At 40.2% G+C, this 22,911-nt stretch overlaps 1 protein-coding gene across 1 annotated transcript in view; it reads right to left on the bottom strand.

The window, feature by feature from the left end:
• Positions 1 to 340: 340 nt before the first annotated feature.
• Positions 341 to 22,911, bottom strand: part of LOC110171875 (mitochondrial intermediate peptidase) — a 49,386-nt gene continuing 26,815 nt past the window's right edge. The window contains exons 16-18 of the mRNA XM_055166704.1: positions 21,745 to 21,866; positions 18,718 to 18,791; positions 341 to 1,853 (exon numbers count right to left, since the gene is read on the bottom strand). Coding sequence (XP_055022679.1) covers positions 1,753 to 1,853; positions 18,718 to 18,791; positions 21,745 to 21,866 — 297 coding nt within the window. The 3' untranslated portion in view covers positions 341 to 1,752. The remainder of the gene's footprint in view (positions 1,854 to 18,717; positions 18,792 to 21,744; positions 21,867 to 22,911) is intronic.

Genomic DNA, 22,911 nt, shown 5'->3' with positions numbered 1-22,911 from the left:
TGTCTCTTGACAGGTGGTATTTTGATATTAAATGGAATCACAGTATGTATTACTCCGCGATGCTCCTGACTACAGTAGCCGTAATGCTGCAAGTGGAACGGCTTTGTAGTTTACTAAAGTCGTACTAAGACACCCAAATAAATTCATATATAAGGCGCTCTGGATTATAAAGCACACAGTTGTTTTTAATGAAATTAAAGGCTTTCAAGTGTGCCTTGTAGTGCGGAAAATACTGTAAGTTTAATGACGTATTGTAGAACGTTCCAGATAAGTGGTGACAAACCCAATAACAGAAATTTTACATCTTTACACTTTTAAAAAACAGACTAAATGCCCCATCTTCACAGTGAAAACATATTTATTCTTAAACATACTCTTACATAAAGTTGGACAAAGTGTGATGGCTTTCAAAATGGCGTTACGATAATCACATAGAAATGCACCGGTCTCCCTGTGTAAGCTCCAGACAGACAAAACATGAGGGGCGCTTTAATCTAGAACCATAACACTGGTCACATGACAGGAAGAACAGATTAGCCATTCTTTCACACGCTGATTTGACCAGGAAAAAACAATACTGCGGCACTCACTGAGCTGAAAGCTGTTATTAAAGATCAGTCCACATCATAACGGGCCAATTACAGTTTCATGGAAGATTACAGGGCCATATATTTGATTGAGGGGAGTGAGCGCCATCTGACAAATACAAATAAAAATGGGAAATTGGCCTGTTATTGAGTCACTGTAAAAATACTGGCAGCAGTTTAAAGGACCTACTGTAAGAAGGAGAGTTTTATGAGCCACGCTATAATAGGTTTGACTAATCATACTTAATGAGCTAATTAATGCATGTACAGCTTTCAACTTAAGGCTTAATGGTCCTATATTACACCAAATTGACTGTTGTGAGTTTTAAGCCATGTTATAATGCTGTTAACGCCTCAAAAACATAACTAAAGTTGTGTTTTGTTTCATTTACACATGTCTGAGTAACTCTTAATTATCAGATCTGGGCATTGTACAGCTCCCACAGGGTTTTCAGTTTGAGAGAAAAAAAAGAGTTTGTGTTAAACATGTGTGAATGTTTGAGATGAAGAAACAGCATTTTAACATAGATCAGAAAACAGCGTGATATAGATCTTTTAAGCGCTAAAAATGTTTTTGCATTTCCCATTTCCTCTGCCTTCATGAAGCAGCAGCAGAGAATCAGTTCTGTAGTTTTATATAAATTATAGTTTGACACTAATTAAGAAGAAAAAACAGCACAATAGGGAGAATTTGATCCAATTTACATACAAAAAAACCACAAAATTTTCTGATACTTTAAAAATGATTTCAACAAAATAAAGGTGTTGATTTTTTGTTGTCAAATAATAAGTCGTATGTGTAAGTTTTGGGGTAAAGGAATTCCCCAGTGTTATGTCACGATTTCCAGGAAGGAAGTAAAATTTGAGAGCTAAAAAATGACCAAACTGTGGTATTTTTGTGGGGATAAAATCTTAAATGTCAAAGAGAGTGAACACTGGGCGGACTTGAGTAGCACATCGAACTGGAGTAGCTTATTGATACTTTTCCAGCAGTAATTGTCAAGCCAAGTTATTTTTATTGAGGTCAGTGTGTACAGCTTAAACATTTTATATTGTTTCTTCTGGCAGAGTCCATTTTTTCAGAGATTAAAACCATCAGAAGTCGGTGGAGTCATAAATGTTCTGACAGTAACCTGAGGAGCAGCCTGAGGAGCAGTCCGGGTCTTCAGCCTTCAGAGTCCATGATGAAAGTCTCAAAGTTGGGCTTGAGTTCTGACACCAGAGCGTCCACAAAGTCCTCCAGGGTGGGGCGTCTCTGCAGCATCCCTGTCACACACAAAATGTCCGCTTAAAAACAGATCAAATATACAGGGAACATAAGACTGAGATGGAAACTGAACTCTACTTGTGTGCCAGCTTCAGAGGTGACTCACAAATGTTAAAGCTTTAGGGCTAAGGTATAATTCATTCTTTTGTGGGGATTCTGATATAGTTGTGCCATATCCAACTTTACATGTTATACTCATTACCATTTTGAAAAAAATTTTAATATTTTACTCGGTACAAATGTCAGTATTGAGCGTTACAATGCTTTTTTTAACCTGGATTAAAGTGGTGGGTTTTTCGCTTTTCTTCATACAATTTCGCTAAAATCATCGTCATCATCATCATTCATCATCATCATATTAGTTGTGGTGAAATGCCAAAGTTATGGTTCTGAGTGTCAGGATGGGCCTGGAGGTGTGACCGCGTAGACCGCAACGGACAAAAGGACCGACACAGAACTCCACACTCCACAGGGCTAATCGTAGACGACACCCAATCGCACTTTGCGGACACCCTGCTCCGAGGGCTCGGGGTTCTCTCAAGGGTAGTTCTAGGTTCCAAGTCCTAGTCCAAGTTTAGTCCTGGTTTAGACCTGGTTTAGTTCTGGTTCAGTCCTCAGTTCAGTCCTGGTTTAGTCCTGTTTCAAGTCCATATACAGCGCAAAAGTTAAGCATCTTCGCTCACTGACTGTTATTTCACAATCAGCAACAGTTATTTTGGTGAGAGTAACTTAAAGGGCTCATCTCATGCGAAATAACTCTTTTTACATTGTATCTTATGCACATATACAAGCACAGTTTGGGTTTTGGAACATCCATTACACAATAATAATGAAATCTTACTGATTTCTTGGAAGCAGTCACAGACCAGGAACTATGAAAGACCGACTACTGCTCATCCCCCCGCCCGTCCTGAGAAAGCACAGGCTCCACCCTCCAAACGTGACGTAGGCTCTGAGTGAGCCGCCCTTCCTCCGCCATCTCAGGGAGGGAGGGGGAGACAGACGTGTGCCCTGATAGTGGTAGGAATAAAATGTATTCATCATGGTGGACCCGGAATGGGACAAGGACTTGGAGGTGCACGAAGCGCAAGCACCGCGTCGGCATCAGCTGAACATTACTGATAAACGCTAGTAGATAAACTTATAATATCATGTACAATGGAGGAGGCAGGGCGGAGGGGGTGGAGCGAGGGAGGGGGGCAGATGTGAAGAACTTTCTGCTACTTCAGACGTGTCATAGGTGTAGCTGGCCGCGTCATCGTTGTAGCAGCTTTAGTTCGTTGTCACGTGGGAGGGTGGCAGAAATACAGTGCAATTTGTTAAAAAACAAAACAAAACGCCAAATCAATCTAAAAAACACTTCGGCGACATATATAAGGCCCACATCACTCTTAGAAGGTAGAAAGCTCTGAAAAGTTGATTTTGCATGAGACAGGCCCTTTAAAGTAATGCAATAGTCATGTAATGCCCTACATTTTAAATACAGTAATATTGTAATGTAACAAATTACTTTGAAATGACAGTAAAAAGTAATAAATAACACATTACAGTTTTGAAGTAACTTGCCCAACAGTGCAGTAGTGCAGAACATTTCTCCATAATTACTCACTCATTTCACAATTTTATTATTACCAACCAACCCAAACCAGGGATTTCCCAGTTTTTTTATTGTGAAATTCTGGTCACCCTATGGCAGCCCCACCAAAACACATGAGAAAGGTGAACAGATTGAGAGCATTTCCAGCTCTATAAAACATATTGTGAGCCCTGGGAACTGTTTGCTCAAGCCTGTTAGCCTGTTAGCCTGTTAGTCTGCTCATGCGTGGACCGGTCCCTTGCTCTTTTTACAATGGAGCTGCGCTGCTGCTTTGAAGTCCCTCATTTCCCCTTGTGTGGCTGCCAATGTAAACAGCCGCTCCCCTCCTCATTCTTGTAGCGAGCGGGTCACCTCCAAACACGCACACGCTAATCCACGACTCCACAGATCTACAAATGATGCGCAAACTGGTACAAAACGACAATGATTTAAACACTGGGATCTTATTGAGAGGGCATGCGGTTCAATAACCGATTACATTTGAAGTCCAAAATCTGGGGGATTATGGTTTCTTCTTACACTACAGACGCGCCCTGGCTCTCGGCTACAAGCTGATACCCACATACAGGGGTCCCACTAACCGCACAGCCCCTGGATCCTGGGAACATGGAGCCACATGAAAGACGTGGGGCTGGAGGAGATACGAGAGTCACCAGAATACTCAGATTTATAGACTCAAGAGCAGGACTGGGATTTAATATCAAGGAAAGCCCATCAATCAAACTAGTTCTGAGGCATCTTTTTGTGTGTCTGACCTGTCATAGCATCGGTAATTATCACGATGAGTTTGGTTATGATCAGTAGTGGAAGAAGTACTCAATTTTGTTACTTAAGTAAAAGTACAGAGACTGCAAAAAATACTCAATTTAAACAACAAATTAAAAGTAAAAGATTACAGTATTACAGTATTGCTTAAAAATGTATGTAAATAGTAAAAAGTAAAAGTATTTAGTGCAGATTTCGTGCTCTAATAAAGCTTCAAATGTAGTGATTTTGATACAGGTTTGTGCTGAATTTTGTTCAACAGATCAATCAATGGAATTGATCAATTCTTCCCTAAATGTTTTTTTTTTTTTGTATATTTGTGTTTGCTTAAACCAAGAACGTGTTAAAAATAAACCCTAAGCCTTTTCACCAGGTCTCAGACTATAATAAAAATAGTAGCAGTAGCAGCAGCAGTAGAAGTAGCAGTAATAGGTAGAAGTAGATAGGAGGTTGAAGTAAGTTGTTAGAAGTAGGTCGGACTTGTAGTAGTAGTAACAGCAGCAGTAGCAGTAGTAGTAGTAGTAGTTGTTGTAGTGGTAGTAGTAGTGGTAGTGGTAGTAGTAGTAAGTAGGTAGAAGTAGATAGTAGGTCAAAGTAAGTAGTTACAAGTAGACTGGACAAGTAGTAGTAGTAGTAGTAGTAGTAGTAGTAGTAGTCGTAGTAGTAACAGCAGCAGTAGTAGTAGTAGTAGTAACAGCAGCAGTAGTAGCAGTAGTAGCAGAAATAGCAGTAGTAGTAGTTAGAAGAAGTAGTAGTATCCGGTAGCATGTAGGTCATAAATAGTAATAAGTAGGTTGAGGTAGTAGAAGTAGTAACAGCAGCAGTAGCAGTAGTAGTGGTGGTAGTAGTAGTGGTAGTAGTAGTTAGTAGGAAGAAGTAGATAGTAGGTCGAAATAAGTAGTTAGAAGTAGGTCAAGCTAGTAGTAGCAGTAGCAGTAGTAGTAGCAGCAGTAGCAGCAGCAGCAGCAGCAGCAGCAGCAGCAGAAATACCAGTAGTAGTAGGTAGAGGAAGTAGTATTACCCAGTATCAGGTAGGTGATAAGTAGTAGTAAGTAGGTTGTACTAGTAGCAGCAGCAGTAGTAGAATTGTAGTAGTTCCAATAGCAGTAGCAGTAGTAAAAACAGTATTAGTAGTATTAGTCCTAATAGTAGTAATTGTAGGTCAAACAATAAGTAGTAGTAGTAGTAGTAGTAGTAGTAGTAGTCGTAGTATGAGTGTCTGGGCCTGGCTGTAGAGCAGTGGAGCCTCTATCACGGGGGAACAGCAGAGGAATGCACAGATAACCTCCCAGTCAAAACAACAGAGGGGCTGCTGTGAGGAGACGCACACACAACGGGCCGACCGCCACACGGATCCAACCACAAGACAAGCACACACATTCGAACACTAGGATAACTGTGGTTTTTATTGAAAAGTTCAGTTTTAAGTAAGTAGTAAGTAAGTAAATATTTTCTTCTGGGGCCAGACAAAAACTGAAATAAAATGGAATCGTGACCCGTGTATCAACATCTTGACAAAACAGAATGGTCCCACCCCAAATACTAAAATAAAGCATCATACAGAACAGATTTTATTTATTTGACACACATTTTTTTATTTTTTGTAATGCAGGTAAAATAAATTGGCAGGCGTTAGGAGCCTAGTGTTTGGGGTTGAGGAGGACCCCGATGTGTCTGATGAACACCTGCCTGCCCTCAGTCTGAAGCTGCTTGGTCTGTGGTGCCCCTCAGTCTTCGTGAGGGCTTTCTGTGGTTCTGTGGTGGAGCGCTTAATCTGTGAAGCCATCTGCCAGGGCTCTGTCAGATGTCAGTGTGATTCTCCTCCAGAAGTTTCTTATTTTTCCGCTCAGTTTGGCTGATAAACTGTACTGGAGGATCTGAAAGAAGTTTAGAGTGCAGTGCCTGGTTTCTCTGTTCTTCTCCGAGCTCACCTCCATGCCTGCTGCTCCAAGCTTCTCCTTGCCTTCTCTACAGAGCTTTCACACTTGGTCTTCAGAGCTTGTTTGTCCAATGGCAATATGCAGATTTTGCTCTGAAGTTCCTTGTTCAGAACCTTCTTCTCTTTCAACTCATTTTGAAAAGCTGTGATGTGTCTGCTCAGCTCATCCATGCTGTTTTCAGGTTAGACTCTTAATCTTCAGCAGACATCTTTATACAGTATCACTTCCTCTTCCAGCTGCTGGTTCCTCCCTTGCTCCTCTCTCAGTTCATTTTGTAAAGAGAGTCCTCCTTGCTCAGCTCCTCAATGTTCTTTTCACTTTGGACCCTCTCTTCCTTTGCAGACTTTATCAGAAGTTGCAGTTTGTTCAGCTCTTCCTGCAGAGCTCCACTCCTCTCCCTCTCCTCTCTGAGATCGATCTGCAGAGATGTTGTTTCGGGTTCTGCTCCTTCAGTTCCAAACCTTGTCTTAAGACCTGCCTCAGAGCCTCCATCCTGGTGATAGTGACTTTGAGCGGTCCATAGCTGGTCTTCAGTTCATCATTCACCAATTTGAACATCTCCTCCTTTGTCTCCAGCTGGTCCTGCAGGCTGTAGATCTTTGTGTTTTGCAGACAGAGTTGGGCGTTCCGTTGCCTCCGCTCCTGCACCAGACTCTGGATCTGCTCCTTTGCCATGGCCAGTTCTTCTTGTTTTTCCCTCAAAGCCTCAGCCTGTAGTTTGGAGGCCATGGTTTTGATGTCCATCTTCTGCTGAATGGACCAGGAGTTGTCCACAGCTTCTTCCAGAGCCATTTGCAGGGCAGATCTGTGCTGTTCCAGATTTTCCAAGTTTCGAGTCAACTTCTAAATTCACCCATGCATCTCAGAATTCCTAGGGTCATAGTTAGTTACGGAACTTGTCTTGTGAACGGTCAGCCACCTGCTTAGCTATTGCTTTGCCAGAATTGTCCCGATAGTATGTCAAACAAACATCGAAACAACCATGTGTCAGTTGAGATGCAAGCCTGCTCACACAAGTCTGCATGTTTTATTTATTTATTTATTTTTAGCACCTGTAAATGAATTAATGCGAGATAGATATGTTTAATGCGATACTGTGGAACATTTGAGTAAAACCAACTTTGTAAATTCGACATTCAAATTAGAGCTACAACTGAATACTGGTGACAAGTCATAATTGGACCATGCAGACTCTAAATCAAATGCAAAAAGACGTCAAGATCACAAAAATTACAAAAAATGAATGAACAATTACACTGATTTTCACTTTTTTGTTAATATTCTCAACCCTGAAGTCTCTGCTCATGATATTTTAATGGTCCTATATTATGTAAAATTGACTCTTATGAGCTTAAAGGCATGTTAAAATTTTGCTCCCTCATAAAAAAAAATACCTGGAGTTGTGTTTTATTTCATTTACACATGTTTGAGTCTGTCTATTTCTCCAAGTTGAATGCTACCTTTTACCTTTTGCTCAGTAGCAATGGGGAGTTCTCCAAATGATTCTAGTGAAGATGTATGGAGTTTAAAGCACAGTGGAGCACTTCCTGTATTAACCACAGCTCTCTCTGATAAAGGTCTCATCTGCATGTTTCTTGAATTCTCCTCTCTCGCTGGATAACGCATGGACAGACTTGTTTATTTCTTCGGAGGGTGGTGGGAGATGTCTATCGATCAAATGACCTCTATGGCTCTAAGCTCAGTTTAATGACCACTCTGGGGACGAGAAAAGCCCACCTCAGCCTGCAGCTATTGGACCTGTTGACCTGCTTAGTTTCCATGTATTTCAGCAAAATGCAGCTTGCTCATACACTATCCACCGAGTTCCGAACAGGAAGTGAGCATGGAGACGCTTCTGGATCCACTGACAAGCTCCAAATCACTTGCCCCTTCTCTCTATGGAACTGCTGCAGTGCGCCTCATCATTTTGGTCTTAAAATGTTCATATTAACCCGCTCTATATAATCCTGGTGTTTTAATATTACTATTTGACCATAAAGAAATTCCTACTGTATGAAGAATCCTTCAGTCGTCCAGGTAGAATCCATGGCAAAGGAGAAATTCAATTTGTCAACTGGACAAAGGTTTATTTAGGATGCAAACGTACAGATGAACAGGCCTAAAAACAAACAGAAACTATGAACAAGTAGGGTGTTAGTTTAAGAGTAGTTTCAGTGTAGTTAGCTCTTCCCTTCAGGCAGATTTCATAAGGCAGTGTCCACCAGCATTTTGACCAGAACTCAAGAAGCAGCTTGGTTGAGCTGAGAAATGTTTTTTACCTAAATAAATATTTGTCCAGTTGACAAATTGCCATAAATTCCTATTCCTAATATGGAACTGAGCCCCAAATTCGCTCCTTCAGCTGTCAACCTCGATGAGCTTCATTTGACTGGAGCCGAACGCTATTGGTGACGCCACACTCCTTTAGTCCACTACTTTATCCAATCCAATCTACTTTATTTATATAGCACATTTCATAAACAGGTTTCCAAAGTGCTGTACAATACAGATAACACAATACAAATAAATATAAAATAAAGGTCTGTGTACCATTTGTTCTTTTGAATTTCAAGTAAGAACAAAAAAAAACAATACAATGAGAAAACAGTTTGTCATTTCATTATTTTGCTTTAGTGTCAAAAAAAAAACAAAAAAAAAACAAAACAAAAAAACCCAACCCCATTTCCAATATTTAATTTAAAGTCTCGGTGCCTATTTAAATTCTGATATTTTATTCCCTCTAGTTTATTTACTCTGAACGTTATGCTGCTAGAAGAGAATAAAATATCAAAATTGAAATAAGCACAATGATTGCTTTTTGATTGGTGTTATTTGAAATAAACTTTAAATTAAATACTGGAAATAGGAGTCAAAATCTGTTTTTTTGTTTGACACTAAAACAAAATAATGACATAACAAACATTCCCATTTTATTGTTTGTTTCGTAATTAATTGAAATTGAAAAGAACAAATGGTACATGGACTAATAAAGCTCTATTTAACTCCGCCAGTCCGTATTAAGACAATATAGTCTATGGTCTTGCCCCAGTACAGATATATTGCAAACACAGCTCTGAGGTCAAAATATTTCTGCTGTCTGTGCTAATGTCTGCATCTGCTTTATTGTCCGATAATCAGTTAGTGTGCAGTTAGCATACTAGAGGAGCTTGTTGTGGTTAGTGTTTTGTGACGGCTGGTCTCTGAGGGTTGTGAAAAGCACTTTGGATGGCTCTGAAACATTTAAAATGAACAAATTTTGTAGTTCTGATTTTTGAGAGAATAAAAATCAAGTAGAGCACTTTTCATTTTAGTTGTCAGTCAGTCAGAGAGTGGTTTATGATCGATCTTTAAATGCTCTGACGCAAATGATGATTCTGAGGCTGCGTTCACACTTGTCCTGGTTTAGTCCCGTTGTAGACTTGGTTTAGTCCTGTTCCAGTCTTGGTTTAGTCTTGTTCTAAGCTATTTCTAGTCTGTCTAGTATTTCCAGTGGTGGAAGGTAACATAGTACTAAAGTAAAAGTACAATGCTTGAGTAAACTTTTTAGGTATCTGTACTTTACTTACATGCATTTGGCAGAGGATACATTTTTACTTTTACACATTTGAGAGCAGGTGTCTGTACTTTCTACTCCACTACATTTTAGATCTGGACTGAAAAGTAAAAAAGTACTTTTCTTTATGGTTTGAGACCTGCTGAAAAAGCTGAGACTTATTTTAGCACATTTCATTTGAGTTAATGTTCCAATTTTGAGCAAACCACATTTTAAGAAATCAGCTGAATCACTTAAAGTTTTTTTTCTTACATTTGATGCTTTAATTTTCAAAAAATAAATGCAAAATATTTTTATACTTTTTACTCTTATAAACTACATTTTTAAACAGGTACTTTACAGGTACAATACTTTTACTTAAGTAGATTTTTCATGTGAGTAATCTTTTGCCCCTGTATCTGTACTTTTACTTAAGTAACAAAATTGAGTACTTCATCCACCACTGGGTATTTTTAATTTACAATCCATTGCTGTATAGCTTACAGCCCGATATAATAACAAAACTGCACTAACTCCACTGGCAGATTCAAATTCAAGTCCAAGTGGCAGTTCTCATTACTCATTTAATAACAGTAACTTGATTATAATAATTAAAGTATTATTGTCTTTCCTGGTGAAGTTGGTGAAGTTCATAATTTTACTTCCTTGTTGAACACAGGCAGCAGATGTGACAAATGTAGAAGTAATTACAACTGTGATCGAGCCACCAAACTGTTTACAAGAGCCACATTTTTCATTATTATTTGACAATAAATATGAATATTTAACTGTCAGAAAAATGTGTTCCTCGTGTGTGAATTGGCTCAGTATTTTGGATGTATCTTTTTGTAAATTCCAACTTTTGACTGCAACTACAACTCAACTGAAAAACCTATCACAATCACACGCACTATTCCAGCAAACAAAGTTATAATTAGAAGAATATGAAGCACTTGTAACTTTTTACTTGGGGTTCATCACCTTCTTGTTTTTATGGATATGTCATTGCTCTGCCTTGAATGTTCCACAGTCTGACATTAAACAGCTCTACTTTACATTTATTAAATTGTAGGTGGTTTTATAGCGCAAAAATACATACAAAAACGTGTATTGTGACTGTGAGCGGGGTTTCCTTTCCATAGATCTGACCTGTAACTTGGTCTGGTTTGGTCTCAATAACATCTCCACCCAGAAAAATGTACACAGCGTAAATAAAAGAACCAATCAGATCAAAGTATTTTTAACAGATTTGTAGATTTTTTGTGTGAAATCCAGTGTGCACATGACTGCTCCCGACATTCTAGGCGGTCACCCGAGTTCGCTTCAGGCACAGCTCTTTAATGAAGGACTTTGAAGTAGAGGAAGCGTCTCCCACAAATCACGCTTGAGACAAGCTGCAGAGGCACAGACACAGGCCCAAAGCCCCAAAGCCCCAAAGCCTCAAAGCCTGTGCTCAGACCAAAACCAAACACAAAACTGGAAGTGGCGAAGACTCAACAGGCCAGTGTGAAGGGAACAATGACAGCATACAGATAAAAAAAAAAAAGAGATATATTAAAGGTCCTATATTAAACAGAATCGACTCTTGTGTTATAATATTGTTACAAAGGCTGGACATCATTAAGAAGTTGCCAATACGATACACATCTCGATACATAGGCCACGATACGATACATATCTCGATACATAGGCCACGATACGATACATATCTTGATACAGTGCACTTTCAGTTTGATTCGATTCATTTCAAATCAATTCGATACGGTTCAATAAAAATAATGGTTAAATCATGACTGTGATACTAAAAGTTTTTGTTAAACCACTTCTTGTGCAAAGTTAAAGGTTGTATAGAGGATTTTCCAAGGAACGAGAAATCCAGCGACTGTTTGTCCTTTTTCAAATGTTGCGCATGCGTGAAACCACGCCCCCTACCCTACAGCTCCCTACGTAGAAACGCCTTCTCCCGCCTCCTCTTTACGCCAGAAACAGGTTTGTTTACAGCCGGTGCGCTGCACATGACTTGTAAACAACTAATTACAGTGTTGGTTAGGCAAGGCGGAGAAGTGAGGAGCGGGGGGAGCGGGTGTGCGGACATTTCGTTCGCGGACGAGAAGTGAGGAGCAGGGAGAAGAGCGGAGCAGGGAGAGAGGAGAGGAGAGGGGAGCGGTGCGCGGAGATTCCGTGCCCGGAGAAGTGAGGAGCAGGGGGAAGAGCGGAACGGGCAGCGGGGACAGGAGCAGGAAAGGGTGCAGAGAAGGTTGCGCCGTGCGAATGAACTAGCTACAACACGCAGCAGCAAACGGACTCTTTCTTTGCCTTGAAAATTACGTTTTCAGACATAGGATATCGCTTTCGTGTCCTGAAAAACGTTTGACTAGCTCTTGGAAATAAAGTACGTTTTCATAATAAGCAGAAGTGACCTGTCCAGGAGTAATTTGGCGACCAATGCGTCAGTCTTTAGACCCTGCGTCTGCTTCAGTCGCGCCATTGCTGGAATGAATCTTCAAGAATCACCTTAGTTTGGCTTCGCTGCTTTTCCCCTTGTCTTCTTCTTTCAGCGACCTCAAAAACGGACTTTCTTTTGCGGCTAACTGCTCCTGGATTCTTGTCTGCCATTGCAACAAACTTTGTGCTAACTGCGAGGAAGATATAGGTCAAAAAAAGCCGCTAAGAACTGTTGCGTTGGTGGAGTAAACAGCGTCTGTGCGGCTTGCGTCTGTGGACTGCGTGACAGGCGTACGTAAACCACGTACCGGCGGCGCGCAGGCAAGTCAGTTACGCTAGAAACGTAGGGAGATTGATTGACAGCCTGTCAGCTAACAGATAACGAGGCAGTGTCGTTATCTATTGGCAAATGTTTAGTTAGCCCCACCACGTCCAGAGTTGATGAATTTTTATTCTCTTTTTTTTGGTCATCATAATTACAAGGCTACTGCACCTCTATAATGCTATCATTGACAACTTGAAACAAAAAAAAAAACAAAAAAAATCCTCCATACAACCTTTAATATGAATCACATACATTTTAATCATCAAAACAGTGAATATGTCAAATGTTGAGTATAAAAGAGTTTCCTTACACTAAACAAGCAACAAAACTGTAGCACTGTAACAAAAAAATAACATAATATGTAAAGGAGGAGACGCAGTGTGTTTTAATCCTGGTTTAGTCCTGGTTTAGTCCTAGTTTTAGACCTGGTTTAGACCTAATTTAGACTTGGTTTAGACCTGACTTAAGTCCTGGTTTTAGTTCTGGTTTATACCTGACTTTAGTCCTGGTTTTCGTTCTGGTTTAGTTCTGATTTAGTCCTGGTTTTCGTTCTGGTTTAGTTCTGATTTAGTTCTGGTTTAGTTCTGGTTTAGTTCTGGTTTTAGTTCTGGTTTAGTCATGGTTGAGTCGTGGTTTTAGACCTGGTGTAGACCTGAAATTAGTCCTGGTTTTAGTTCTGGTTTAGTGCTGGTTTAGTCCCGGTTTAGTCCTGGTTTTAGACCTGATTTAGACTTGGTTTAGACCTGACTTAAGTCCTGGTTTTAGTTCTGGTTTATACCCGACTTTAGTCCTGGTTTTAGTTCTGGTTTAGTTCTGATTTAGTCCTATTTTTAGTTCTGGATTAGTTCTGATTTAGTCCTGCTTTTAGTTCTGGTTTAGTTCTGATTTAGTCCTATTTTTAGTTCTGGATTAGTTCTGATTTAGTCCTGCTTTTAGTTCTGGTTTAGTTCTGGTTTAGTTCTGATTTAGTCCTGATTTTAGTTCTGGTTTGGTTCTGATTTAGTACTGGTTTAGTCCTGGTTTTAATCCTGGTTTAGTCCTAGTTTTAGACCTGGTTTAGACCTGACTTAAGACCTGGTTTTAGTTTTGGTTTAGTTCTGAGTTAGTCCTGGTTTTAGTTCTGGTTTTGTTCTGGTTTAGAGGTGCGGGAAATATGCGAGAAGACACAGTCAACAAGATGCAAGGTCTATATAGGTGCCTGGAAAGGTGGGGGTTTGTGTTTTTGCAACCCGGTACCAAACGTCCCACGGTCCGGTAATGGTCCCCGGGGGTTGGGGACCCTTGATTTAATGTACTGCTCAAATTCTGTCAAAATACAAAAACTTAAACTAAAAACTAAAACTAAATCAAGGCAAATTCTGGAAAATCATTAATAAAAATCATCTTCATTTAACATATTAATAAAAAGCATGATATCGATTATCACGTCAGCCAATATTGTGATATCAACACTTATAGATATATTGTGCAGCCCGTCTCCATACAGCTCACCCTTATGTCATAGACAACCTGTCATGTCAAAGTTATAATTTTTGCAGGTATGTCACATTTTGCAGGATCTTAGACGTAATTAGTATTCTTGATTTTTTTAGTTGCAGCCATGGCCTGCTGTTGCCTGCTTTAAGAGATTTGAATATTAACTGAATGAACACCTTAGTAAGATATGCCTAATAAAATGGCCTGGGAGTAAACTTGAAAACGTGTCAGAGCCGAGTCAAAACATGCAAACATCACATTTTCATTTCTATATGAGATTCAGAAAGTGAGTGAGTAGGCAAAGTGGATTACACAAACACCGGCACAAAATGGATAATCCTTTAAGTAATCCTGACTAGGGTTATCAAAAGTATGAAAAATCAAATCAGACACTAATCGGTACTAAAACTAGTATCGATACTAGATTTTGAGCAGATACTGATACTAAAAAAGTCACATTCACAGGACATAAGAGCACATAGACTATTATACGCCCATGAGCCACTCTGGATCTTACCTGGACCACTGAGGGATTACACTATGTCTAGTTGTGACTTTAGTCCCAGTTTAGTCTGTCTTAGACTAGGTTTGGTCCTGGTTTGGTCCTGGTTTAGTCCTGGTCTAGTCCCGCTGTAGTCCCGAGTCCAGTCCCAGTTTAATCCCAATCAAGTCTATGTTTAGGCCCAGTTTAGTCCAGATATAGACTTGGCTTCTTCTGGTTCCAGTCCTGCTCCAGTCCTGCTCCAGTCCTGCTCCAGTCCTGCTCCAGTCCTGCACCAGTCCTGCACCAGTCCTGCACCAGTCCTGCTCCAGTCCTGCTCCAGTCCTGCTCCAGTCCTGCTCCAGTCCTGCTCCAGCTCAGACTTTAGTCCCAGTTTTGACCAGATGCAGATGTGGTTAGGACCTTAGACCTCGGATTAGTCTTGGTCTAGTCCTGGTTTAGTTCCGCTCTAGTCCCAGTATAATCCCAGTCTAATCCCAGTCAAATCAATGTTTAGTTGTGGATTTAGGCCCAGTTTAGTCCAGATACAGACTTGGTTTCTTCTGGTTCCAGTTCTGCTCCAGTTCTGAGTTTATTCCCAGTTTAGACAAGAGGCAGATGTGGTTAGGACCTTGAACTTTGGGTTAGTCTTGGTCTAGTCCTGGTCTAGTCCCAGTCCAATCCCAGTCAAGTCAATGTTTAATTGTTAATTTAGGTCCAGTTTAGTCCAGCTATAGACTTGGTTTCTTCTGGTTCCAGTTCTGTTCCAATTCTGTTCCAGTCCTGGTCTAGTTCTGAGTTTGATCCCAGTTTAGACCAAATGCAAATGTAGTTAGGACCCTGGACCTTGGGTTTAGTCTTGGTCTAATCCTGATCTAGTATATGTTACATTCCAAGTTTAGTCCCAGTTTAGTCGAGATATAGACTTGATTTGTTCCTGTTCCAATCTTGTTCCAATCCTTTTCCAGTCCTGCCAGTCTAGTTCTCAGTTTAATCCCAGTTTAGACCAGATGCAGATGTGGTTAGGACCTTGGTCTAGTCTTGGTCTAGTCTTGGTCTAGTCTTGGTCTAGTCTTGGTCTAGTCTTGGTCTAGTCTTGGTCTAGTCCTGGTTTAGTCCTGCTCTAGTCCCAGTCCAGTCCCAGTCCAGTCCCAGTCAAGTTTATGTTTAGTTGTGAATTTAGGCCTAGTTTAGTCTAGATATACACTTGGTTTGTTCCTGTTTCAATCCTGGTCTAGTTCTGAGTTTAATCCCAGTTTAGACCAGATGCAGATGTGGTTAGGACCTTGGACCTTGGTTTAGTCCTGGTCTAGCCTACGTTTAGTACCAGTTTAGTTCAATTTTTGCCCTATAAGTGGACAAAGCCATTAAAGAACCAAAGCAGTGTGCTACAATAGACGCGTATATCCATTTTCTCTTTGCTGTATTTGTCTATGGGAGCATACAGGCCCATGAAAGCCCCCTCTGTCACACTTGCCCCGCTTCAACTCATTCACTCCATAACCCTTTCGCCCTCTCCTCCGCCGCGCTTCAATCTCTCCTCTCCCTCTTTCTACATTTCAGGTTTACATTTCAACACTGGGAACATCTAGAGGCAAGCAGCCAGCCATTGAAACAGCTCAGCCTGACTCCCCAGCGAACTGTACGTAAAAAAGACAGAAATATTACCAACATCAATATCATCTGAAATGATACAAAAACATAGAAAAACAAAGTGCTGGTGTTCTGGAAAAGATAAAGTTCTGCGTGGGATGTTGTAATAGGGATTCAAGATGGTGTCTGTGAACCGTTTGACCCCAGCACAGACAATAGAGGAAGGATGAATGCTTCAGCACATGGACTTGTGCTTTGATGAAAAAGACTATAAATTACACTCACAAGGAAAGGAGACAGGAAATTGTTGAAAATGAATAGTGTTGTTTTTGTCGTAATTGTAAAGCCTGATGAATGAACTGAAATTAAAAGGTGCACCATTTTACTTTTCTAGTGGAGGTGTGTTTGTCTCAGCTTGTAATATTTCATATTATCCATCTTCTATTTCTGTATTTACTGTTTTTTCGGACTATAAGTTGCACTTTTTTTCATAGTTTGGTTGGTCCTGCGACTTATACTCCTTTGCGACTTATATATTAAAATTTTCACATTGACAGCCGCGAGTGAGCGCTCTAGGCTTGTGTGACACTATCTGCTACTCCTGTACCATTGTCACTTCATCCTCTACTGCGCATGTCTCCTCCAGAAAAAGCCGCTGTCCTGCAGCAAGTAGTGAAATATGCAGCCGAAAACCATAATCGAGCAGCAGAAAAAAAGTTTGGAGTGAGCGAGAAACTTGTGAGAGACTGACGGAAAGCAGGGATGGAGAACACAGAACCGCACCCCCCGCTTCACAAGGACCGGGTGCACCATGCAACTTTCCTGGAAGTCATTGCATGGATCAACAAGGCTGGACTTCAATGACAACTGAAACCATCCTGTCGGGATTCAGAAAGGCCAGAATAATTCTAACTTAAACTGATGCCAAGTCTGACGACAGCTACACAAAGGAGGAAGTGGTGCTCCTTTTACCTCTAGAGGTCGCGAAGTTGCTCAGAAGTGACACCAAGGATGAAGAATTCCTCGAGAAGAGCATGCACAAACCACATGTTTCGTGAAATAAAAGTCCTAATTTAAGACCAAAATCAATATTTACTCTATTTAAAACAGATCATGCAATCACACATCACACATCATCACTTAAAATCTGTTTTTATCCACCACAAGAGTAATTAAGCATCAAAATAATATTAGAAATAGTTCAAAATCTGAGCTCCAGACGACTATGATATCCCTAGTATTAAAGCCTATTAAATTCCTAATCAAGGCAGATCACTCATTCTTTATAACGCCTTTTAACTCCAGCTGCTTCCACAGATACAGACCGATTATCGGGCTATACAAGGTCTGTACTGGTGGTTTTCTCCATCAGAGGAGCTAACACCTGATTTGACTATTGGCCATGTCTCTCTTTCGTCTGTCCTGTGTGGGCCTGCCTCAGTCTGCTGTGTGAGGAGAGGAGGAAATGATGGGAGGATGAAAGGCAGAGGAAGCATTTGTCTGTCACACAGCACAGAGCCAGATGCACTCTGGGAAATACCCCAAACTAAAGTGGAACAGATCATTCAACATTACCCTACAACTTCCCTCAGAGGAAGATTTAATATCAAAAACAAAATGGACTAATGTAACAAAATTGTCTATTTCTTTAGTTGCTCTGTTTGTTTCATTTTGGTGCTTTGCCTAAACCACAGTGCTGCCCTGCGACTGGTCAGTCCAGACTGATAAGTCCAGTCAATGCAGACGCAGGAGCTGAAGGAACAGACAATGAGTAGCTTGCAAATGAAAAAATATGGCCATACTTTTGGGTCTAATAATGATGATATTACTCTGATGCAGATCAGCTCCTCCTGTCTATTTAAAAGATCAGCTCAGTTTTCAGTCTCTCCACTAAGTGGGTCTTTTGTCTACTACTTGTGTTATTACAGTATTATCATGGAAAGCATTAAAGCCACTTGCGGCCTGTACCTGCCCATCACAGTCCTGTTCCAGACTCTGGTCTGTGAAGCTCTGTGCAGACATGCTGTCACTTGCCTTCCATCAAGAGCCATGGAAGTATCAGCTTTGATTTTCATCAAATTCACAATTTTTTATGAGACTCTAAAGAACAGCTTTGCCTGTTGTGTCCAGAAGTACAAACTAAACAGCTGTGTGTTCTTTAGACTGGGAGTTAGAGCTGGAGGGCAGGGGCGAGGAGGTGGCTCTATTTCTTCTGAATCATCTGAACACTTCAGAACCATAGGCCAATGACGCCCTGTGCTCTGACCACGTCTTACTGTTTCAGAGCTGGAAGTCATGAATGACTCAGAATGTGGCATTTTGTTTTTGAAGCCAGAGGGCTCTTCATGAAGACTCAGCACATAACTCTGAGCTGTGTTTGAAGCTACATTGATGTGTTTTTATTACGCAAACACAAAGCTCCAGACGATTGCTCAGAACTTGGCTCAAATCCTGTCCCCACTGTCAGAGCACAGTCCTGCTCTACACACATCTGAACTTGTGTCCTACTCCATGAGATGGGAGGAGGTTCTGGAGGAGGTCCTGGAGGAGGTCCTCTTTTAGCTCCCCGTCATTGAGCATGTCATCCAATAAAAACTGAGCGTTCCGATGAATTCACTGTCCCAGGCAGTCTTGGTCAACCACAGACTAAACTCAAGCCCCTCCCTCCTCTCTGTTTCACTTGCATTGTGTGTTGATGTGTGCATTTACCTTCCACCATCAGCATAGGCTCCTTGGCTCCTCCATGGGCCAGCATCTCCCTCCTGTAGCGCTCGCCCATCTCCCTGCACACACAGACAAAATTAATAAGAAACACATGATCAAAACTGTGAATGTGTATTGCATAAACAAGATTCCTTCCACTAAATAAACAATAAAACAGAGTGTGGTCACAAAAACATGCTTAGAGAACCTACAAATGCTCTTGGCGATATATTGACACAGCAGCCCACGATAACAATACTGTCCTACTCTGCTCCATGCCCCCACGGCACAATCTGCTCATGTGACAGCAGACAGACACCTGACAGGAGCAGGAGGGCCCAGGAGAGCTCAGCCTGCCAGACAATGATGAAAGAAAAATGAAAAAGCGCTGCAGGGTAAAGTCTGAGGAAAACTGTTTTGAAAAATTAATGCAAGAATGGAGAAAGAGCTCAAACTCACATGACAGAGCCAAAAAGTCAAGGATTTTACACTTGATGTCAGTATTATTCATGAAATCATCATTACTCTTTTTCTTTGGCCCTTTTTAAACATTTTATACAGTACATTGGCATTTCATGTATATGAATCTATATTTAAACATATGTCACTTTGCATCACAGACCATTTCCATTTGAATGCTTGAAACAGGTTTATAATGCCCTCTGTTGTCAACATAACACTGACAAATATGATCTACAATCTTGTTAAAGGCCCTGAACCCGATTTTTCCCATTTATTTGAGCAAATTTTGAGCTGTACAATATATCTGTACTGAGGCAAGACAGAGGTTTTATTGTCTTATTGAGAAACAGGAAGTGCGCACTGACATTCCAGTTTTTGGTCGGGTGAAATGCGCTTATAAACTGTGGTGAATAATTAGGATGCATCATGGTTAATGCATAAGGTAAGTGGGAAATAACTTGGGACCAGTTATAATGAACCATCTTTGTATTTCATGTGTTTAAGGAGTAACAATCAGGTACAGCACAGCCTTTAAGGACAAGACTGTAATTTTTGGCTTATGCGTGTACATTTAAAATTACCTTTGAAGTTAGTATGTCTGATATAAATCTAGAGATACAATTAAATAAAACCATGTTTAGGTGGAAATTAAATTCCACGTGAACAGGTTTATGTTAAATAGAGCAAACTAAATTTTGCCTGCAGTTTGTGGCCTTAAAAGCAGAGGAGCAGACAGACTAATCAGAAGAAGTAAAAATCATCAGAAGTGCTTGAGGGTGAAGTCTTTTGAACACAAGCAGGATTCAATTTTCAAAACAACTCCTGAGCTGTGTCCAGGGGCGTGCAGGCGCGATAAGGCGGGTCTCCTGACGGACTGCAGACACCTGCCAAGTCGACAGGCGCTTCATATGAGACTCATGTTGTGTGTCAAGACCCAGACTGAGCCCAGACTTCAACAGTATCCAGAAAGGGGCCTGTCAGCACACATCTGTCCCACAGGAGAAACTCAACAGGTGGGCCCTGTGGCTTGCATGGCACCAACACTAACCAGCCCACCGTGTGAACTGTTGCATTTAATCAGACTTTACTGCCAAAAGGTGTAGACTCATACTCTACTTCTACTGCAAAAACAAATACCTAAAAAACATAAGCAGCTGTTTTTCTATAGACTTAAAATAAAATGCTGTCCAAAACTTGAACAATCCAAATCAGGTAGGTTTTGCAGACATTTTTATTCAAATTTGATTACCAGTAGTCAACGCTTTCAATTTATGTTTTGGTTATCAAGGAAATTAACCAATCAGAAAGCAGCATATGCAGCCAGTCACTAATCAGGGTCAGTGCTAGTGCAGATCAGTGAGTGAATTCTGCAGGTTCTGAGCTTTAACATGAGGCATGGCCTGTCCATATACTGACAATGAGAAAATGTGCACGTGTCCTCTCTATATGAAGATTTAGGCACTGTCAAGTCACGCGCAGTTGTGATTATAATAGCTCTTCTAAACTAGTGTTGTAATGATATTAAAGTTTAAAACTCGATCCCAATACTAAAGAATAGTGGTGTGCAAAAATATCCAAATATCGATATATTGTATCGTTTAATGTGATGATACAGTATCGATACCGTGGACTGCTGTATCGATATATCACCATGAGTATTTTTTGGTATATTTTACAACATTTTTTTGTCACAGTGCTACAGTTTAGTTGCTTGTTCAGAGTAAGGAAACTCGTTTATGTGACACATTTGACATTTTCACAGTTTTGACAGTTAAAATATTTGTGTTTCATATTAACTCTGCTCAAGAACTGGTTTAACAAAAACTTTTAGCATCACACCCATGATTTAGCCTTTATTATTTTCATCGATTTGAAATATATCGTATTGAATCAAAAGCTCACTGTATCGAGGTATGTATCATATCGGCAACTTCTTAATAATACCAAACCTTACTAAAGAGTAGACTCAATACCGATGCCAGATGATAATAAAAACAATCTTTCTTTAATCAACAGAATATTATTTTCGACACTGAATCAAACTGTAGTACTTTCTCAGATATTACCCTGTAGATTTGCATGTTTTTCTTCATGATATTTTCACAATAAAAATCTCACAGTTGGATATTTATTGCAGTATTTTGTGGAGGCCTATAAAACTCTAAATATGTTACTGTTTCCTCTTAAAATGTCAAACAGATTTAGGTTCTCTCATAATCCAAAGAACTAAGATTTGAAAGTGCTTAATAACATAATTTCTTCATGTAGTCTGCATGCAAAGGATCATGGTCTATGTAGTTCCCTTTGTTTTTTTAGCTATTGCTGCACCAAAACTATTCATTTAAGCAAAGACTTGTAATTCGATGTTTTGTGATGGCTCATGATATTATTGTGAGACTTTGGCGATGCGATATCACGATATTTCAGTTATTGTCACATTTCTCCCTAATAAATTTGTAGCATTGATATTGTTCTCTAACTACAGCTGTAAAAAGCAAATATGATGAAGAGGAGTGGTGATTGGCAAGTGAGAGTGAGAGCAGAGAAGGCAATGTGGAACAGCGCCCCCACCTGTTCAGAGGGTCCTGGACAAAACACTGCTTCCACACCATGGAGGCCACAGCGCGGGACATCAGGTAGGAGTAGTACTTGGCCCCGTAGCCGATGAGGTGACTGAATCTCAACTGCCAGGCCTGTGGAAAGAGTCACAACACCGCTCTCAATTACTTTTTCCACATTATATTTAGATTAAGCTTTGAAAATGTTCTAAAGTGGCCATACTTTGTACTGCTGTAGCCTCAACCTTAAGTCAAGTCAGGTGTTACTGACTTATTTCGCAGATGTAGTTTAGTGCAATGGTATAGAGCTTGGGAACAAATGTCAAAAACTGTACGTCACTGGCCAGATGAGGAAAACTTGAGGAAAACAATAGAAAGTAAAGTAAAGAAAGAGCTGTGGAACAACTAGAAAAGCTGCTAGGGCCACTACTTGTAAATTTGTAAAACTTTATAACTCGATACTGTATAATGTAATATTTTTGAATGAATGTTATGGTTAGTATTTAGCATCTTAAAGGTCCTATATTATGTAAATTTGACTCCTGTGAGCTTTAAGCCATGTTATAATGTTGTTCTTTCCTTACCCTCGCTTTCATATCTAGAGTTGTGTTTGGTTTCATTCACACCCTTTATTACTAGTCTGTCTACATCTCCAAAGATGAAAATGCCCAGTTCCACCTAGTGATGCCATGAAGCTACCTTTCACCGTTAGTTCAGTAGAGACTGGCAATTCGAGGATTGAAATGATTCTATCAAGGTTCCCACTCTTTTTCACTGACAAAATTTAAAAAACTTTTCCATGACTTTTTCATGCGCTAAAGAGAATTTTCCATGACATTACAGCACCGACATGTCTAGAATTGATCATACTTTTAGGGCTAAATATGAAATGTTAATCCTTTCAACTCACCTTTTCACATTGAAAATACTGTCAGTGCATTTAATGTCGTCTCTTTAAACAAAAGGCGCATATGTTTGGAAATAATCCTAATAGCCTAATGATAATTTAACAGAACGCTATAGTTATGTGACCATGATTTTTCGAAAACTTTCACTGAATTTACAACATTTCATGACTTTTCCAAGCCTGGAAAATGGCATTTTCAATTTCTATGACTTTTCCAGGATTTCCATGACCGTGGGAACCGTGTACTAATGAGTCTAGTGAAGGTGTATGGAG

The sequence above is a fragment of the Boleophthalmus pectinirostris genome, unplaced genomic scaffold, assembly GCF_026225935.1.
Source record: "Boleophthalmus pectinirostris isolate CB_2022bp ecotype Guang Dong unplaced genomic scaffold, ASM2622593v1 HiC_scaffold_9, whole genome shotgun sequence".
Lineage (NCBI taxonomy): Eukaryota > Metazoa > Chordata > Actinopteri > Gobiiformes > Gobiidae > Boleophthalmus > Boleophthalmus pectinirostris.
This window is presented reverse-complemented; position numbering and strand designations above follow the sequence as displayed.